This window comes from Frankliniella occidentalis, unplaced genomic scaffold (assembly GCF_000697945.3).
Source record: "Frankliniella occidentalis isolate FOCC.00 unplaced genomic scaffold, Focc_3.1 Scaffold36, whole genome shotgun sequence".
Lineage (NCBI taxonomy): Eukaryota > Metazoa > Arthropoda > Insecta > Thysanoptera > Thripidae > Frankliniella > Frankliniella occidentalis.
Window position 1 is genome coordinate 1,724,988 of NW_026267166.1, and position 18,440 is coordinate 1,743,427.

Sequence of the window (18,440 nt, forward strand, 5' to 3'; positions counted from 1 at the left end):
GGAGGAGGAGGAGGAGGAGGAGGAGGAGGAGGAGGAGGAGGGAATAAAGTCTCGTGTATTTTCTGCCTATACTTGCTAGCGCCGCTCGGCCCGCCCCTTGCTGTTGGTAGTTCATGCTGGCACGATCCGCCCCGCAATCACGTTCTCAGCGAGCAAGTCCGTCTCATGCCTGTCGCAGGCGACCACGCCCCGCCACGCCCCACCACGCCGCGGGACGGCGCGGGGACGGCGCGCTGACAGATACAAGGCACACTCATCGTATGGTCCAGGCCGACCGACGGCAGCCCCGCCCCGCCACACCCTGCGTCGTATACCGACTGACCTGCCCTACAACCCGGCCAAACGCACTTCCCTTTTGCGTCTTCCCGGTTTGACGACGTCTCGCCATAACTCACGGCGCAGGCGCACGCGGGTCGGGGTAGGCAGCGGCGCCGGGCACGACGCACCGCGGCGCAGTGGGTTGCCTACCCGGCCAACGCCAGGCGGCCGGCGCCCACACATCGTGACTCAACCATGCTTGCCATAGTCTTTTGCAAATCATTGAAATCATAAATCTCAACGTTGGGCCCATAAACTGTTTTCTATTTCTAATGTTTCCAGTTTAGTGGCACGGCACGCCAATCCGCTGGTAAAAAGGTCCGTGACACCTATTCGCACCCAACCTCCACCTCTTTGAGGGGCGTAATAGGCTAGTGTCGCCGCCGGCCATGTACTGCTGGTGTAGGAGCCGAGCTGGCCCCGCCGCGCCCCGCCGCGCCCCGCCGAGCCCCGCCACGCCTGCACGCTGCCTTGCTCTGGTGTCAAAGTGTTGGCGGCCGGAAAGCCAACGGCAGCGCGCTGCTGCAGCGGCGGAGCGGCGGCACCTCGCCCCGCACAGCGGCACCACCGGGCACCGCTACCGACTTACAGCCGGTAATGGCGGCGGCGAGAACTTGCTCAAGACGTGTATGTTGTCCTGACCCTATTAATGACGGGTAAGGGGGCGCAAAACGTCTGGCGAAACACACACACATACACACACACACACTCACTCACTAACACTGCATGCAAGCTCGCTCGCGACACAGAGAGGACGCGCGACTAGGGTTTTAAATTTGTAAGTAATTTATTTTCTTTACGTAAGATTGGTAAAATACCGGTAAAATACGGTAAAATTGGTAATTTTGGTAAAAAATGGTTTCATCGCTTTAAAATAATGATTTAAGTTGGTTTTATTATTGTTTACTACTTTGAAGACAATATTTCGTACTATTGCCTTTATTTGGTTATGTTTCTGAGGTAAAACGTAATTAGTTTGCGTTTATATTTTGATGTGATGACAGTGATGCTGACATCTAAATAGTAAGTTTTGAAAACTTATGTGATATGTTTGCCAATGACTATAATTTCGTTTTATTTTGTGATTCTTGGTTACCTGATCAGTGTTATACATAGTGAAGTAAACACTTATTGTGATTTTGGTTTTGGTGCCATTTTAAGCTTTAAATTTAGCTACTTTGACTTTCTTATAATTAATAAAAACATGTTTCCTTCAAAGTAAAAGCGTTGTCCTTAAGACACAAACGACTAAACCTCTACTAGTAGAAACAAACCTATGCCTCGGGAAACCAATTAATTCAATTTTACCGATGTAAGTAAAAAAAAAAAAATTACCCGGTATTTTACCGTAAATTACATGCAATTTTACATGTAAAATTACCGGACTTAAAACCCTACGCGCGACCCTTTCGAATATGATCATCTGCTCACTCTCACTCACGGACGGGATTGGAGTTGTCGGCCCTGGTCAAGTTCGCATTAGTTTCGGCGGTCGGCAACCGCTGCGACGGGGCGTTATAGGTCAAGCCAGCCAGCAGCGGAGAGAAATGGGTATCGGGCAGCACACACACACACACACAGTAATCACATCGTGGATGCTAACGTGAAGGTGTAGTAACGTTCGGCGCTCATCATCACGCTCACGTGCGGAGAGAGAGAGAGAGAGAGAGAGAGAGAGAGAGAGAGAGAGAGAGAGAGAGAAGGGAGGGGGCGTGTTTGCACACCTTTGGTAGACCTGGCCATCTCATCTCCAGTCCAAGCAGCTGGCCATACTCTGTCCTGCACCCCGAGCACACCACCAGTCAGAGCAACACCTCGCGGCCCGGGCCGCCCGCCCCAGCCGATGACCGCCGGTTGCAGCACCTGCATGACCTCTGTCCTCACTCATATTTCTCTCACACTCCTTCTCTCCCTCTTGCCATCTCTCTCTCTCTCTGTACCGATGGCGACCGTTACTGAATCGTAAAGGTTTGCTTCTCTCGGCACAATAATACCTTCCTTTTGATTAACCAACAAGGAAAACATCATGACTTCGGTTATTGTTGAACAGACGGAAATTCGGCCGTCCGGGCAGGAGGAAATATCACGACGTGCGCCACATGTGTATTTGGCGCCGCTAGTTGGCACGGCCCAGGCGATAATGAGTCGCTGCAGGAAATTGGCAAGCAAGGGGCTTTTCCTCAACACTGTCGAAACTTTGGCTGAGCTTCCCGCAAAAAAACCGCTGCGATTGTAGTTTCGATAATCCAAAATACAACGTTTGAAACGAACTGAAAAATATCAAACATGTATTCAAGCAAAATTTAGGCGAGTTTAAAATATTCTCGATTGGATTGACAGAGGTTCGCTGTCCTCGTTTTGCACAGTTTTCGTCTACTTTACCAGCTGCTGCTCTCAGATGCCTCGCAGAGTATTCAGACCAATTTCGCACACAGTGGTCAGGTCGCCGTGCACGCCACGCCCCGCCACGCCGCCCACACAGACACACCACGCACACAAGGCCCACACCGAGCGTCACACAGAACAGCTTGAATTGCCCGCGACCTTTCTCTGAGAGCTGGATGCAGTGCGAGTGAGAGAGAGAGAGAGAGAGAGAGAGAGAGAGAGAGATTGATTGATTGATTGATTGTTTATTAGTATTGCACAAAAGGACTTAAAAGTCCCACGAGAGTACAATATAAATACAGGTGACATAAGGCAGTAGCATTTATCAATAGTAGAGTACAGAGCACCGTAGATAAACATTTGACATAATTATAGGATTTTGTTTGTTATGCACAGGAATCATTGAGGAAGTAATTACGAGCCTTACATTTAAAAGCATGAATGGATTTACAAGTACTGATATAGGAAGGTAGTGAGTTCCAGAGAATGACGGCGTAAATCCAAAATGCACCACGCTTTAAGTCAGTGAAGTGCTGAGGTACGCGTAGAGTATTTTTATTCCTGAGCGATCTACTGTGCATGGTGTTAACAAATTCAAGTTTTTCAAAAATATAGCCAGGAGACCTGTAGAATAGTACATTTTTGAAAAGTGACACAGCTAAGTACTTTCGCCGATGCTGTATTCTGAGCCATTTAAGTTCGTCATAATACTGGGTAATATGGCAGTATTTCGGCAGACCTAAGACAAATCTCACACAAGAATTTTGGATGCGCTGAATCCGGTTGACACAAACAATTAACATTCCTTCTGTTACAATTGAGCCATAGTCGAAGATAGGGAAAATTAATGATTCGACCAGGTGTTTTCTGACAGGTGTGGGTAGTAGATGCCTTTGTCTACGAATTTGCTGCAGCGATGCTATACTTTTTTTACATATTACATTTGCATAAGGTTCCCACGTCAGATGGTGATCCAGGGTGATTCCTAAGTTGACAACCGTTGTTTTATATGGCAGGCAAGTCTCATTTATACACACAGAGGGCACTACACTAGGAAGTTTGTTGAGTATTTTAGGATTGCCAACTATAATAACCTGGGTTTTCTTTTCGTTGATGGCAAGATTATGACAAGTGGCATAATGATACAGTTTGGCAGCTTCGTTATTAATGACATCAATAGCTTTCTGGTAATCCTCTGGATAGAAATGGTAATAATTTTGTAGATCGTCTGCATATAAGTGGAACAGAGAGCTACTAAAGATTGAGCTAATGTCATTGACATAAAGGGTATACAATAGCGGTCCCAGGACAGAGCCTTGTGGAACCCCGAGCAGAACATATGCAAGCTGGGAGATTGAAATGCCAGTATTTACAAACTGTTGACGATCAGTTAAATATGATTTGAACCAGTCTAAAACAGGTGAAGAGATGCCAAGGCATTTAAGCTTACTAATTAGCAAATCAGGGTTGACAGATGGAAAAGCATTGCTAAAATCATACAAAACAAGCAAAGTGAGTTGCCTCCGACCAATAGCTTCCCTAATATCACCGACAACTTTAAGTAGGGCAGTTGTAGTGCTGTATCCGGCCCTAAAGCCTGATTGATGCGGCGACAGTAGGTCATTACATATTAGGAACTCAGTAAGTTGTGCATGAACAATTTTTTCTAGAAGTTTAGAGAGAGTACACAGTATGCTGATAGGACGAAATTGTTTTAACTCGCTTGCACCAGTCACTTTTGGAAGAGGTTTGACAGAAGCAATTTTCCATAATTCAGGAAATACACCATGTTGGAGAGAGAAGTTAAAAATATGCAGAAGAGCAGGTGACAACTCAAAGATACAACATTTCAACATAGCAGTGGTAATACAATCAACTCCTTTGGCATTGGATTTAAGGCTCTTTACAACTTTAATGAGATCTTCAAAGTAAACATATTTGAAAGCAAACAGATCATTAATTACAGGAGGTATGTGGTCGTATGCATCCTTAGTATTTCTTATGGCATTAACATCAGTTAGTGGTACAGAGGTGTAATGTGCATTTAGGTCTTCAGCAGATGGGAAGGTACAGGATTGTACAGAAGAGAGAGAGAGAGAGAGAGAGAGAGAGAGAGGCGGCAAGGTCGCTCTCCATATCAACTTCTAATGCCGTGATTGTCTGGCTGCAGAGCAGGTGAGGCAGCCAGGACACACTGTAAGACAAACTACACGCCACCAAAGGGCAGGCCAACGAGATCACGCCACATGTTTACGGTCATCATCACTTTGTTTCCAATTTATAATTTAAAATATTTTACGAAGTTCAGCAACGAGAGCAGAAATTTAAAATAATGCAACACCATCATGTATGAAAATCACGAGAAGAGGCATGCGAAACCTCGCCAGTAACAGTGTATTGTGTCGGACTCGTTGCATTGAGGGCGCGGCACAAAACAGACGATACACGGACGTACAAAGACAACTATAACATGTGACGCCATCTGGGGCGGCGGCAGGCGGACGGCCCTCGGCGCTTTAATAACGGTTAATGAGTTCAAGGATACCTAATTTGAGTTGAGCTTCCTGCAGTGTTTTCCTTTCCTTCAGGTAAACCTTGCATGAGAAAGCAGCCGGCCACTTCTCAGCGTACGCAAAAAGCGGCAGAGACAAGGGAAGAGAAACATTCGCGCTAAGCACATCAAAACCACGGCCATGTTAACCCGCTCCTCGTGCGAATCGCGCGAAGAGGTCGCCGCCAATTTACGCTGCAGGCCTATGAACAAAAAAATGTGATAAAAAAAACACGCCTTTCCCACAGTTTTGAATGTTCCCGGCAGTGTGCCCCCCAGCCTTCCCGCCTACAGCGGCCGCTAGGGTGACGCGAGCTGTGATCCAAAACAAAAGGCACTCATTGGGTCATTTCCAGGCACAAGGCAGTATTACAGCAGGTGTCCCATCAATTTGGAACATGGTGAGCGGAGGGGGGGGGGGGGGGGCAAAGGAAGGTGAGAGACGAGGTGGAGGTCCAGAGGCCGACAAGCTTCCAGCGGCACCCACAGCGCGGCACCCCGGGTGCACGGGGGCCCCACCCAGAGCACCCGCAGCGCGGAGCCCGGCGCCGCCAAGGCCGAGGAGAGTGTCTGTCTGGAGGGCGGGACGGGGCGGGAGCAGGGGGGGACCCCAACCCCGTTCAACTGCAAAACAAACCGGCTGAAAACCCTATCGCCAGCGTATCACGCGCTCCCCGCAATTTTGTGGAAATTTCCCCTTTCTATTTGCTGCGCTGCTGCTTGGAATAGCGCGCCAAAAAAAATTATATCCGGCGCGAGAACACACTTACTTGAAACGATAGTAGTGACGAGCGGGGCGGAGTGACGGGGCGGCGTGGCGTGGCGCCGGCGATAGGATACCGCGAAGGACCCCTCCCTCTCCCTCTCTCGGCGCCATTGTCGGGCCATTGTTTGCGGAATGAGCGCAATTGTAATCGCCCCGACGGCAGCAGCAGCACCAAGACCAAGCACCACCAGCAGCGCCCGCGCGTCCGTCCGCCGCCCGCCTCAAAATGTGCCATCGTATTAGAGTTCCGCCTTGTCACCGCGCCAAGAGGCGGGCGCAGCAGGCGCGAGCTTGCACTACGCCGTGCGGTAGGTCGGCTCCACTGCAGCAGCGGCGGCGGCGGTAGTGGTGTTTAATGCTGCCGCCAAAATTTTCACTTTCGCTACGATAAGGGGGCGGGGCTTGACAAACAACTTGCACATCAATATGACATTTTTAGTCGTTTGACATAGGACATATACCAATTGAATCCGTTCTTTCGCCCCTTTGCCCTAGTGATTATCCTTACCTTACAAACACCATGGTGTTGTACGCATACACACTGATAGGCCAAGAGTGTACTTGAATAGCACTCGTAAGTGTGCAACTGCAAGTTGAATACTTACAAGTATTTAACTCCATAGTTGTGCAGTTTTCAAGTAAGTGTTCAACTCCTCTGCTGCTCCAGGCGCTTACCGTGTGGGAAGCGTTAAACAGAGGAGTTCAGACTTAAAATTACACAACTACAGAGCTGAACACCTGCAAATGTATTACCGCAATTAAACACGTGCACGCATTTAACTTGCTGCAGATGCAGTTCAACACTGCTTATAAATGTTATGGAGTTGCTCATATCAGTGTATCAAGCTGGTAAATAAAAGTAAATTCTCTGTGTCGCAAATATATATTCGGGTACAATAGTCAACCTTTCTTTAAAACTGTGAGCTGCACGTCCTGCATATTTTATTATTCCTCCCGACTTTTAAGGTCGCGGCGGGTATGTTGTTCAGACGCGACAGCGCTTGGAAAGTCTATGGGTCCATAACAACCACCATCACGTTATGAGAAAGTTTAACGCAACCTAAATGCGTCGCGGCGTCAGCAGCGGAGGAAGTGCCTCAGCCTGCTGCATGGTGCACGGTCTGCCTGCTCGGAGCCCACTTCACTACGCGTGATGGGGGATGCTTAGCCCAGGTCAATGCACAGCTGTGGTTGAAAACGTCATAAAAAAGGATAACGCGATCAACATTATTTTCTTAAGATAAGGAAAATTCGACAGACCTGCTGGGAGAGGGTTTAAAAATCATCAAATTTAGAAAAGTCTCAATAATCAAGAATCGATCTTAAAGTCAGATGATACAAATAATGTAAGAGAATGAGAATGAAACACAAAGGCGTCGATTTCCAACGGAGGCTGTTGACATGCTATCCGTGTTTATCTTTCCATGAAAAAGTTAAACGGTTTGTGCTTTGTTTTTGTTTTTTTCGCCGCGCTGTTGGCGGGTGGCGTGGCGCCGGCGCGCACGCTCCTCCGAGCCGGCCGAGTGTCGCGCATCGCTTTAATGCGAGGCGCGTGCCGCGCACGTGTCGTGTCTGTGAACGTCTGTGAATGTGAAAGTAAAGAAGAGACAAATGATGAGCGTTGGGCACACACGCTCATCCCGGAAAAGAGCGTCCGGGCAATGTGGAAATAATTATATTTTCGTTCGCCTACAGGCAAACTCATCAGCTAAGTGAGTTCTGGTGTATAAATATGTAGGTATAATAAATATAAGTATAAATATGCCTTGAAGGAGGTCGAACCAAGAATACGGATAGCACGGTGAATATATACAGCGGCATGAAAGAGTATTTTTAATTTAGAAAACTAAATTACAAAAAATTGTTTATCTTTTGTTTTTGTTTGAACGGTACCGCACGACGAGGCTTTTGGCAAAGTCCCTTACATCATCACACCTCTTATCTTAGCCGCCCTCAGCCGAATTGGGGCACTTTGGGCTTTGGGCTGCGCCGCGCCCCGCCGGCCCGGTGCATGCCCGAGCCGTGTTGCGTGCCGGAGAGGGGAGCGGAGGGCGGCACTTCCCATGATCCGACTCACGCCAACTTAAAGCTCTCTTTTGCACGAGGAAAAGGTACGGAGATGGAGGGGGTCGAAGAATGGTGGAGGAGTTTGGGGGGGGGGGGAGCGGGCGGAACAAGGGGAGGGGGTTGAGGCCAAGCGCCCGGGTGCGCGAGAACGCCCAAGCCCAAGCACGATTTTCCGCCTTCAAATAGTGCAAGAGCGAGCAAACGACCCGATAGCCCAGGCCGCCTGCCGCCGCCCGCCCCACTCCCCACGACGTGCAGTCTGTCCAGGCAATGCCAGGCATCACGAACCGGTCACACACCAATGACTGATTCCAGTCCAGTGGACATGGCGAAACACACACACACTGACACAAGAGGTGAACGAACTAGAGGGGATTGCAGCTGCACGTATTGAGGTGTGCAGTGCAGTCGGGGTGTTCGCACCTGCAGGTGCACGCACCACCGGGCAGCGGGGCGGAATGGAGATCAGACCCGGAAGCAGTCCATTCAACAAAACAGCTGCGACGTCAATACCTTTCTTTCAAAGTGATTTTTTTCGTCCCCCAACAAGATGGCGTAAAGGGTTGTTGTGGCGGTCGGTCGGTTCTGTACACCGATTTTGATGGCTCTATTTTTTTTCTCGGCGACGACTCGAGCTGATCCTGATGCGCTAATAGAGAACCATAAAACCAGTATTCGGAGCGCGGCGCCGAGCGGCTCTCGCAGCACAGGTCTGGCACACCTCCGTCCATCCCGATGGGGCTGGAGTCGGGACAAGTCAGCGGGCCGGGTCGTCATTGGAGTGAACAGAATCCGCGTATCCGATACCCAAATCGATTGTAGGCTTTCCTGTGCAATCATACGGGTAGGTTTCGAAATTTTAAGCATTCTTGTTGTGAGGACTTGACCAATTAAATTAAAATCAAAATTTAAAATTATACTTTGAATCCTTTTTGTATTGTCACCAAAATCTTCTCATTCTTCCCCTCCCTCTCCCTTCCCTCCCCCGACCACTTTATACGCCTCGTGGTCCTAACGCGGCCCGGTCGGTCCGTTCGGACCGATGTAAATCTTTAGTGCGATCGTTCGGTCGTGCAACGAGACACGATCAAGATCAACAAAGCGCCCTCCGAGCGTTACTAAAGTCGACACCGCAAACAAGTTGTTTCACAGTTGTCTCAGAATGAAAATAACGCCACTTATCACGGCTCCTTACACTACTTCAAATCTCAAATAACCAAGAAAAAAATAGTTTATAGTTCGTCGGGCTGATCCAAATACAATGAGATGTAATAACATGTTTTGCACCTTCGAATCTAAAATTCTTACTCCCATCTGGTGCTGGCGGCGTTAGTGGGCTCGCCCTTGTACTTACGTTCACCTGTCAAAATATTTTTTTTCTTGCCAGGAGCTCAGCGTGTCGGGCGAGAGGTCCGCGAATAAAGGTGAAGGGAGGGAAAGGGGGGAGGGGGGGTGGCCGGCAGCGCGTTGCAACACGGCATGTGCCATGCAGGGGCCGGCCTGCTGGCCAGTGTGAGTGACCGTACACACCAACACATTTTTCTGCCAGTTTCCGCTGGAAAAAAAGATTTAAAAAACTAGAACGAGGCATGAAGAGTGAAAGGTCTATTCAACCATTCCATCACCCATATGTCAGAGAGAGCCAATGTCACGGTAAGCACAAACGGCTATATGCCGGCTTCCTGATGCATCAGCAGGAAAGTATTTTTGGCTTTAATAAAAATGCTTGGCGTTATTACTACTTCTTGCCCGGCCCCCCTCCACTTTTGCTGAGGACGAATTTCACGGGCAGGCGTTCATTGCGACATCATCATCATCGCCACCATCTCCCGAAGGAAACGCACCGCCTCCTCCTTCTACTCCTCCCCCTCCACCACCTCTACCTCGTTTACGCGTTCGGCCGGGCGAGTTTGATCGGGCAGCGTAAACTCTCGGCGGTGATCGCTCGGGCCGATGGGCTTCCTCGTCCACTAACCGGCCGCACCCCGCCCTCCCGGCCACGCCACGCCCTGCCACGCCATGCCCCACGCGGCCCCGCGGGGAGTGCCCATACCTCGCGCGGACCTCCGTCCATTATATGATTTTCAAAAAAGCACATCGAACGGCACAGCGCTGCTCATCACATGTCCCCCCCGATGGCTTTCGCGTTAACATTGTGATTTTGCTAACGACTACAGCCCCCACCCTCCCGCCTCTCCTAATTAACTCGTGTGCCTTGTTAATTCGAGTGCGGCCTTACCTCGAGCAGCGCGTACTCTTTTTCTTCGAGAAGAGCGAGAGAGCGCGGAGAGCAAGGGGGAGGGGGGGGGGGCAAACGTGATGTGCCGGTCGGGCGTGAGGTCATCCGCACGACTAAGTGCCTTCAATTATAAAGGTACCGCCCCCCCAGGCGCGCGCGACGGGCGACGTCGTAGGGGATGTCCCGCGGGGCAGAGCGGAGCGCTTATACGATATCGTCTGCGAGAGTCGTGCACGACACTGGGAAAATAAATGTGTCCATAGGGTTTAACGTGCACATCGGGCTGATCATCGTAGCTTTTGATGTTCTCCCTAAGCTCAGAAGTTTGTGGTAAAAGTACCCCAATCTAACGTCCCGCGTAAAAAGTGTACGACCCCCGAAGCGGCACGCCAAAAACGTACAGCAGAGTCTGCCGAAAACGGCCCCACGTCGCGAAGGACACGCCGTTTCGATATCGTCGCGATACGATATCGTGGTCCCCGCGCGCCATCGCGGGCCGGGGCGGCCGATATCGCCGGTGCTGCTGCCACGCCGGTACGGCACGGCCCAGTACGGTCCGCTACCCGCCTGCCGGCCGGCCGGCCGGCCGGCCCGTGAGGCCCGTGGGCCACTCCCTTATATAACACCGCCTCTCATTTGGAAACGTTTCGCAACGGCAAAAAGACCGAGAAACGAAACTGGATCAACGCATGTGGACTTAAGGACCAGCGCCGGCTATCGACCCCCCCTCTCCCTCCGTCTCTCTCGCTCAGTCCACTGCCCTGCCCCCGACCCTCTATGGGATGTGCCGCCGAAGCCAGCAGTACCATCAGCTGATCGGGGGGTCGGCAGATAAAATACACAGCGAAGCCAATTTTTCACCTCTTTTCGCAGAGGAAAATAGTACGTAAAAAAGAGGTTTAATCTGTAAAACTTGAGGGTAAAAAGAAATGAACTTTCATAATCTTAAGAAACGAAATTTTCATTCGACTTGCAAGAATTTCAATTCTGGAAGTCGGGCAGTTTTAAATCGTATTAGACTAAAAGCAACGATTTTAAAAATTGAAAACTTGTGCGTACACAAGTGTCATGCCGCACGAAAGAGCACAAGTTAGCTTAACCAATTTACACACTGTTATTCGATTCAATGTAACATCACATTTTATCTGTAAAAGTGTCACATTTTTTCATTGCTACTGTCAAATTATTTTTCATCTGACTTTAGTATTAACATCCTTGTCCTGACCTAGTCACATTGAATCGTATGCGACGGCACATGAATTGAATCACAGTTCTGCTTGTAAGTAAATTTCATCCCAAAACATTGTGATGTGCGGTCACACTATGTGCAATACCCTCACCTCACTCATCTGCATCACAACCTCCATTATGACATCAGCGACAGAGCGGCACACTGTTAGGGGTCACCGGCAGCGGCACTGCCCGGTGGCGCGGTTCGCAAAGGACCCCCGTCCCAGGTCCACCTCAAAGAAAAAACCTTGACGGGCTGCTAAGAAATGAAAAGGAATTAAACAAAATAAAACATCAGTACTAAATCTAAGTTTTTGAATCTTTTCAATTATTTTCAGTTGTTTGGTTGCAGACACTTAATCAGCAACACCTATACTCCGATGGCTCACCCGAAATATTCTCCGCGAGTATGATGATAGTGACACGGTTGAAGCCAAAGAGTACTTGCTGCATTTTGTTCCTCTCCCGTCACGCTCTATTCGGTGACTCCTACACTTGGCCTGTTCCAGGCCGTCTGTTAAACTACGTCAGTCTTTGTCACTGCGGGGGACTGGCCGGGCGAGGACGCAGAGATGGCTCGCGATAGCAATAAAAAGTTTCACGGGTCCGGACCAGATCGCGAAACTGAATCATTTAGCCTTCAAGCACTGCTGCAATTCTACCCAAAAGCCGCGACATTTTCGTCGAGAAGGATGAAAACTGTCCTCGAAAGAAACGGATTGAAATGAGCTGGCGCGATTCGGTAACAACTTACTGCCCTCCAGCTGCTAACTGAACAGACTGCAGAAACTGACTAGATGACTGACTGGCTGACTGCCGACAGGACTGAATCACCGCCTAATTAACGGAAGTCTGCGGGAGCCATCTCCCCCGACGATTAAATCGTCGCCGTGCCGGAACCAAAAGGAAATGGGGTGCTCTCTCTCTCTCTCTCTCTCTCTCTCTCTCTCTCTCTCTCTCTCTCTCTCTCTGTGTGTATTGTGTGTTATGTGTTAGTCGTCAGTGGGCAGTTTGGGGGTATATGTCTGTGTTTTTTCCTCTTATGTTCTGAATCTTGTATGTGGGTTGTTGGTCTCCCAACAGCGGACTGCTACCAATGAACGAGACCCGTTACGCGACCGAGCGCACAAAACTGTCGGGAATGCATTTGAGAACCTACTGTGAGCATCATTGATAAAACGTGTGGAAGACATTTTTTATAGTGTCCCCGGAAGAGGAACGCAGAGTAGTGCACGGGACAGCGGTCCTGGACCTCGGGATGAACGAAGTCTAGCGGGGCCAGGCAGGATGAGCAGGATATACCAATACGACTGCTTTATTGTTTTTTCGCAGTCACAAACCGGGTGACCCGTGACCCACCGCGCCGGTAACCCGCTGCCCCTAGTAAGCAAAATCAGAGGTGGGGGGAGCAGGAGACACCGCCTCACTCTCTTGTGGGGCGTCTTTGATACAGTGATATACGAATCATTAATTTTTGTTAGTGTTTGCATGTCACAGTCAGTCAACTCAAGTAAAACTGGCAGCAGGCAAGCACTTTGAGTGTACGAGTGTTCACTCCCTATCGATTAGGAATCATCCAGAAAGTAAGGCCCCCATTTGCCGTAACGAAACTACCAAGGTTAGCCTAGCATACGCAAGCGTGTAGCGCCTGGTAGATCGGCAACGCATTGCCTACAGTGCATGCGTGTGCTGCGGGGTGGCCTACCCTGAGTCTCACAGGCGCCAAGGTGCCGAGTGCCGAATTAATCTGAAAGAAGCGGGCCCACCCTTCCACCCGACCAGTGCCTCCAAATAGGCCGGTTGTTACGGGCTCTTTGTCCTTTTTCCAAAGTTGAAACAGTCCGTGAAAATTTGTCTATTAAAATTTCTACCAAACAAGTAGATTAACTTCAACTACTACAATTAACGACGGTGGGACCGTGTTTTTTCAAAAGGACAAGTTAACAGAGCTCATCCACAGGCGGACGAACCCATTGTCCGGGAACCGCCCTCTCCGCCCAAGCCAGCCCCAGCGCACCCGTCATGCAATCCCTGCTGTTCTGCCCATTGGCGCTTTCACAGAATCATAGCAGGAAACTGCCCGGTCCGACCGTCTTTCCTTTTAAAACCTACCTCCTTTTTTCCGTCCGTCCATAAGACAACTGCCCCCTCTTCTCTCTCTCTCTCTCTCTCTCTCTCTCTCTCTCTCTCTCTCTCTCTCTCGCACGCGCACAGGCATTAAAAAACCTTTCTTTCATCGATCGAAGCGGGTCCAGCGGAGCGAACGCCTTTCGGCCTGATTTGCCGCTGAGCTTGGCGCCGCTGCGATGGGGGAGTAATTCAAGGCCCAAGTGGGGCAGCGCACTCCTCGTTACCGCAGGGCCATTCAACTACCGAGTCTTACTGAATTTAATAGTAATAACAGTGGTAATAATAGCAGCTACAAAAGCTCACGACGGCCGAGAGAAATGAATTAAGGCTCCCAGTTACTTTTGGCACGCGCAATTTGAGATAACCATACTGATATACTGCTTATTCTGAGGTATTAAAAAACCGCTATGGTTCTGAAAACCACACAGACGACGGTCTTTCACTTTGCGCCGATATATCATACGGATTGGTTCCCCAGCAAGTCCAGAGGGTCTCCGTGCCGAGCGCATGAGGGAAATCCACAATACTTCATGTATTCGGAATACATCGAAAAGTTAAATACTCGCGAATATTTTGCGAATAAACACGCGTGATTCTCACCGGACACTTCGAAAACATAAGAGAATTATAAGTACCTCTAATACTCGTTAATACTAGAATATACCCACTAAATACCAATTGGACTCTAGTCTTTGCTTGACCCGCGTGAATTATCGGAGCTGTGGAGTGAGTGGACCCCTCCCCTCGGTCTGGACGAGCTGTCCCCAGCACTTGTTGCGCGGCTGCCAGACCCCCCTCGTTCGTTCGCTCTGCTCCCGTTCGCCCCTTTGGGTTCGCCGCCGCCGCGCGTCCATCGCATCACTTCAGCGGTTGCCCCGTTGCCCGTTGCTGCCGCCTCCATCGGTTCGATTTGAAGTCGGCGGGCGTCGGTCGCTTTTGAGCAACGCTCAGAATGCGGCAACGGCGGCACAATATCGAGTGCATCGCGTGCTCGGGTGGGTATGACCCGCTTGGGATGCGAAATGAGGCGGTAGGCCGCGAGTCGGTATGCCCCCGCCGCCCCGCCCCGCTCTGCCCGGCTGCAGGTGTTCGGTGCCGCCACGACGACCAGCTGATGTGCCCTCAAACACTTTCCTGGGAGTGGTCGGACCGGCTCAGATCCAGATCCCACCCACTCCATGTTCCCTCTCCTCATTGTTCAAACAGCGGCACGCGATACGGACGCGCCGTGGGGCAGCGTTACAAAACGTATGGAAAAGAACCGCGAGTGTTTTGGACGAAAACGAAATCCAGCATCAGAGTGCCATTCGAGCAGCTGAATGTAATGAATAGTTGAAGCGACACCGGTGCAGTCTAGTTGAATCGTGTACCAACTCCTCATACAGCACAGTTGTAGGCGATTTTTGCACCACACTTCATGTGATCTAGAATCATTAGAGAACAAATTTTTCTCGCTATTTTAACTTAAGATTAGCAGCTTTAGAAACCTAATCTGCAATCAATTATTCATTCATTCGAGTTTACTGGTAGAAGAGAATTAAAGTCGTGAAAGAGCAAACCTGAGTTTATTTCATATAAGTGAATTGAAGTTCTGAAAGCGCAACCTGGGCAGCTCTAATAACAGAATAAACTAGTCATGCGCATTTCGCACTCTTCTAATAATTCTCGCGTTATTAAAAGGGAAGTCGTTGGCAAAGAAAAGTTTGATGTACTGAGACACGTGTCCCATTAGATTTCCCAGTGCAGCGATAATTTAACGCGCCGAGCCGGGCGTACAGCGTTGGATAGCCGCACCGTGGGCGCGCCTGCCCGATCAAAGAATGGCAACCAAAGTAAAGTATAGTGGGGAAGGTCAGGCAGGGGGCCCCGCGCCTGTATCAAGTCGTATAAATGGTAATGCCTATAGCATGAATATAGAGTGATCATTGTAAAGGTTTATCCAGGAGCAGCGGCGAAATTGCGCACTCGGCCGGCATTACGCATTCACGGGCCTCGTCACACAAAAAAGGCGACATCACTTCATACATGCAATCGGAAATGCGGCGCAACACGCGGCGGCCAATGCAATGCAAGCGCAGTGCAACCACCCCGCGCGGTCCCCTTGCCTAGGAATGCAGCACCTGCTTCGCACGTTTAAAAAGAGTTCAGATAAACAGTTCGTAGTAGATACCAACAATTTTAAATTATGTGACATCAAAGATCATTTTTATTGTTGAAAGAATTTTTTGAAAAAAAAAAACACCAAACGTTGTATAAAAACAATATTTGAGCGGTGTTTTGTCTTAATTTTTTTGTAAAATTAACGGAGCAAAAATAGTACTTGCGTTAAGTTAAACTACGGCTACTCTACAAACATTGAGACAGCCCAATACCGGCAGAAGATGTATCAGAGAAAAAAAACATTAAATTTCAACTTTACTATTTGAATTCAATTGAACGACATCTGTTTTTTTCTTTATGAATTTGCCAGTTTCCAGTTAAGACATTTTAAAACGGTAAGAATCGCTAGACTGACGCACAAGAAGCGACACTGAAAATAGTAAACGTGTTGGTGCTCACGGTCATTCTTTTTTAATTTTCCTAGTTAGGAAATCATATAAAAATAGTGACACCGTCATCCTTTTTAGTGCATGGGGGGTCCCCCTGCGTCCCGTGCCACGTCTCTAGTCCCATTCTGGTACAATATGAACGGCAGGCCGTTAATTAATTCCTACGACTGATCTCGATTCAAGGGAGCAAATAAAAGAGATGAAGCGAGTGGGAACAAAAAACATGCGGCAGAGAAGAAAAGTGTTGACCAGGCTGAGCGGAGCCATCCCTGACATTTTATGCCGAACAGTCGACCGGGACCGGCCTCGCAGGACACAACACAGGCTTTTGCTTGGACATGGATGAAGTCAGATCGGAAGCAACACAGAATTTATAATTGGGTCTCGTGTCATTGTTGAGGTTAAGAACACGAACGGGCCTTGTTTGTGGACTAGGGGAGCAAAGTTGGATGTATCGGTTTTTACAAAAGAGCAGAAAGGAGATAAGTTAGTTGTTGGTGCTGCAGGGCGGGTGCATGGCCAGAGAGGCATTGAGGGAAGGCATTCAGTTTGGCGCGGCTATGGTCGCGGCGTGGCGCCCCACCCGGCCGGCCCCACGCTCGTGCACTTGCCGAGTCAGGCCCCGAGGGGTCTCGGCTGCTGGACTAACGAAGCGGCCACCACGCCAAGGGCTCGCCCTGCACTCCGTCTGTATCTGCGCTCGCGACCGTGTGTGTGTGTGTGTGTGTATGACTCCCTGCTCATTACGCCTTGCATAAGCCCAGCGGCGTGCACCAGTGGCCACGACCGCCACGCTCTGTGACGGTGTGACGCGTATGCAGGTCAGTGCCTCGTGCCTAGGTCATACGGCACGGCCAGATGCGTAACAGAGCCACACACACACACACACACACACACACACAAGCAGCGTGCCAATATTTTGTTCATAATTGTACAGTTTTGTAAACTACGTACAGAATTGAAAAAAAATAAGTAGAATATGGTGTATTTAATGGATACATACTGCAGTGTTCCCATCAGATATGTTGACATTTTAGTAATTAATATGTTATTTTTTTCTCCGATCGTTTTGGTTTCAGTCTCAATATAAATCATAACATTAAATCCTCACATTACGTATAATGCGTTGGTCGCTGCAACTCCGAATTTTAAAAACAGTCCTTTTTCAGTTTTAAGTTGTTTTTTTTTCCTACCTACTGCTTTGCAGGCGCTACATGCACAAAACTCTCAAACACACAAAAACACAAAAAAAAGCAACACGGCCTAGCAAACATAAAACAAATACAGTAACGAACGAGCAGATTAATTATGTAGCAAATTCATTTGGTACACATTGCAACTTTTTTTTTAGTTTTACCCCTAGAGTAAATAGAGGCACAGTCCCCAACCATGGATCAGCAAGTGTACTCATGCGTCAATACCATATCAAACGTAGCATGCATTACTCCAAAAACCTCAATAACAAAAATGACGAAAAATAGAGTACATAACAAACCTATGACGACATGAGCACAAAATGCTGACAAAAAATAAAAAGACATCGAAGTCTATGGCAGCGGCATCACTTCCTCCGACAAGAAACATGAACAAATGTTGACAATTTGCATGTCCTCACGAGGGCACAGTAGTCCTACCTGCTTCGCGCGCTGCTCGAGCGGCTGGTGGAGTTGCCGGTCCTTCTCTCGGTGACGTTAGCGGGGGCCGCGGAGGCCGCGGGGGGCGCGGCGTGCACGACGGCGGGCGTGGAGGCGGCGGCAGCGGCCCCCAGGACGGGGTGGTGGCGCGAGCCGTACGGCGCAGAGGTGCTGCGGCCGGCGCTGCCCCTGGGCAGGCGCACCCCGGAGGAGCTGCCTCCGCCCGACGCGCCGCCGGCCACCAGGAGGGCGACCAGCACCGCCGCCACGGCGAGCCGTGGCACTGTCATCGCGCCGCACTCACACACGCACACACGGTACTGAGGCACTGTAATCCACTGGGCTGGCACACACACAGACACACACACGCACACCCGCGCGCACACACACGCGCGCACGCACTTGTCTGACTGACGCGAGGACTTTCACTGGAGCGCTCAGCTGATCGACCTGGCCGGGCCGCGTTCTCCGCAGCTGGCTGCTTGCGACTGAGAGGCTCGGGCTCGGGCGCCGCGCCGCAGCTCCGGGGGCCCCCGTGGAGTGGTGGGGCCGGGCGGGGCGGCGGTGCGGC

The 18,440-nt window shown here is 49.8% G+C and overlaps 1 protein-coding gene across 4 annotated transcripts in view; it reads right to left on the reverse strand.

Moving 5' to 3' along the window:
- Window positions 1–18,440, reverse strand: part of LOC113210790 (angiopoietin-related protein 2-like) — a 153,222-nt gene that overhangs the window by 125,514 nt on the left and 9,268 nt on the right. The window contains exon 1 of one of the 4 annotated variants that reach the window (XM_052266159.1): window positions 17,870–18,353. The exons of the other annotated variants lie outside the window; for them this stretch is intronic. Within the exon in view, the coding sequence (XP_052122119.1) occupies window positions 17,870–18,159 (290 nt within the window). The 5' untranslated portion in view covers window positions 18,160–18,353. Of the gene's footprint in view, window positions 1–17,869; window positions 18,354–18,440 lie in introns of those variants that run through there. 4 annotated transcript variants of the gene reach the window in all.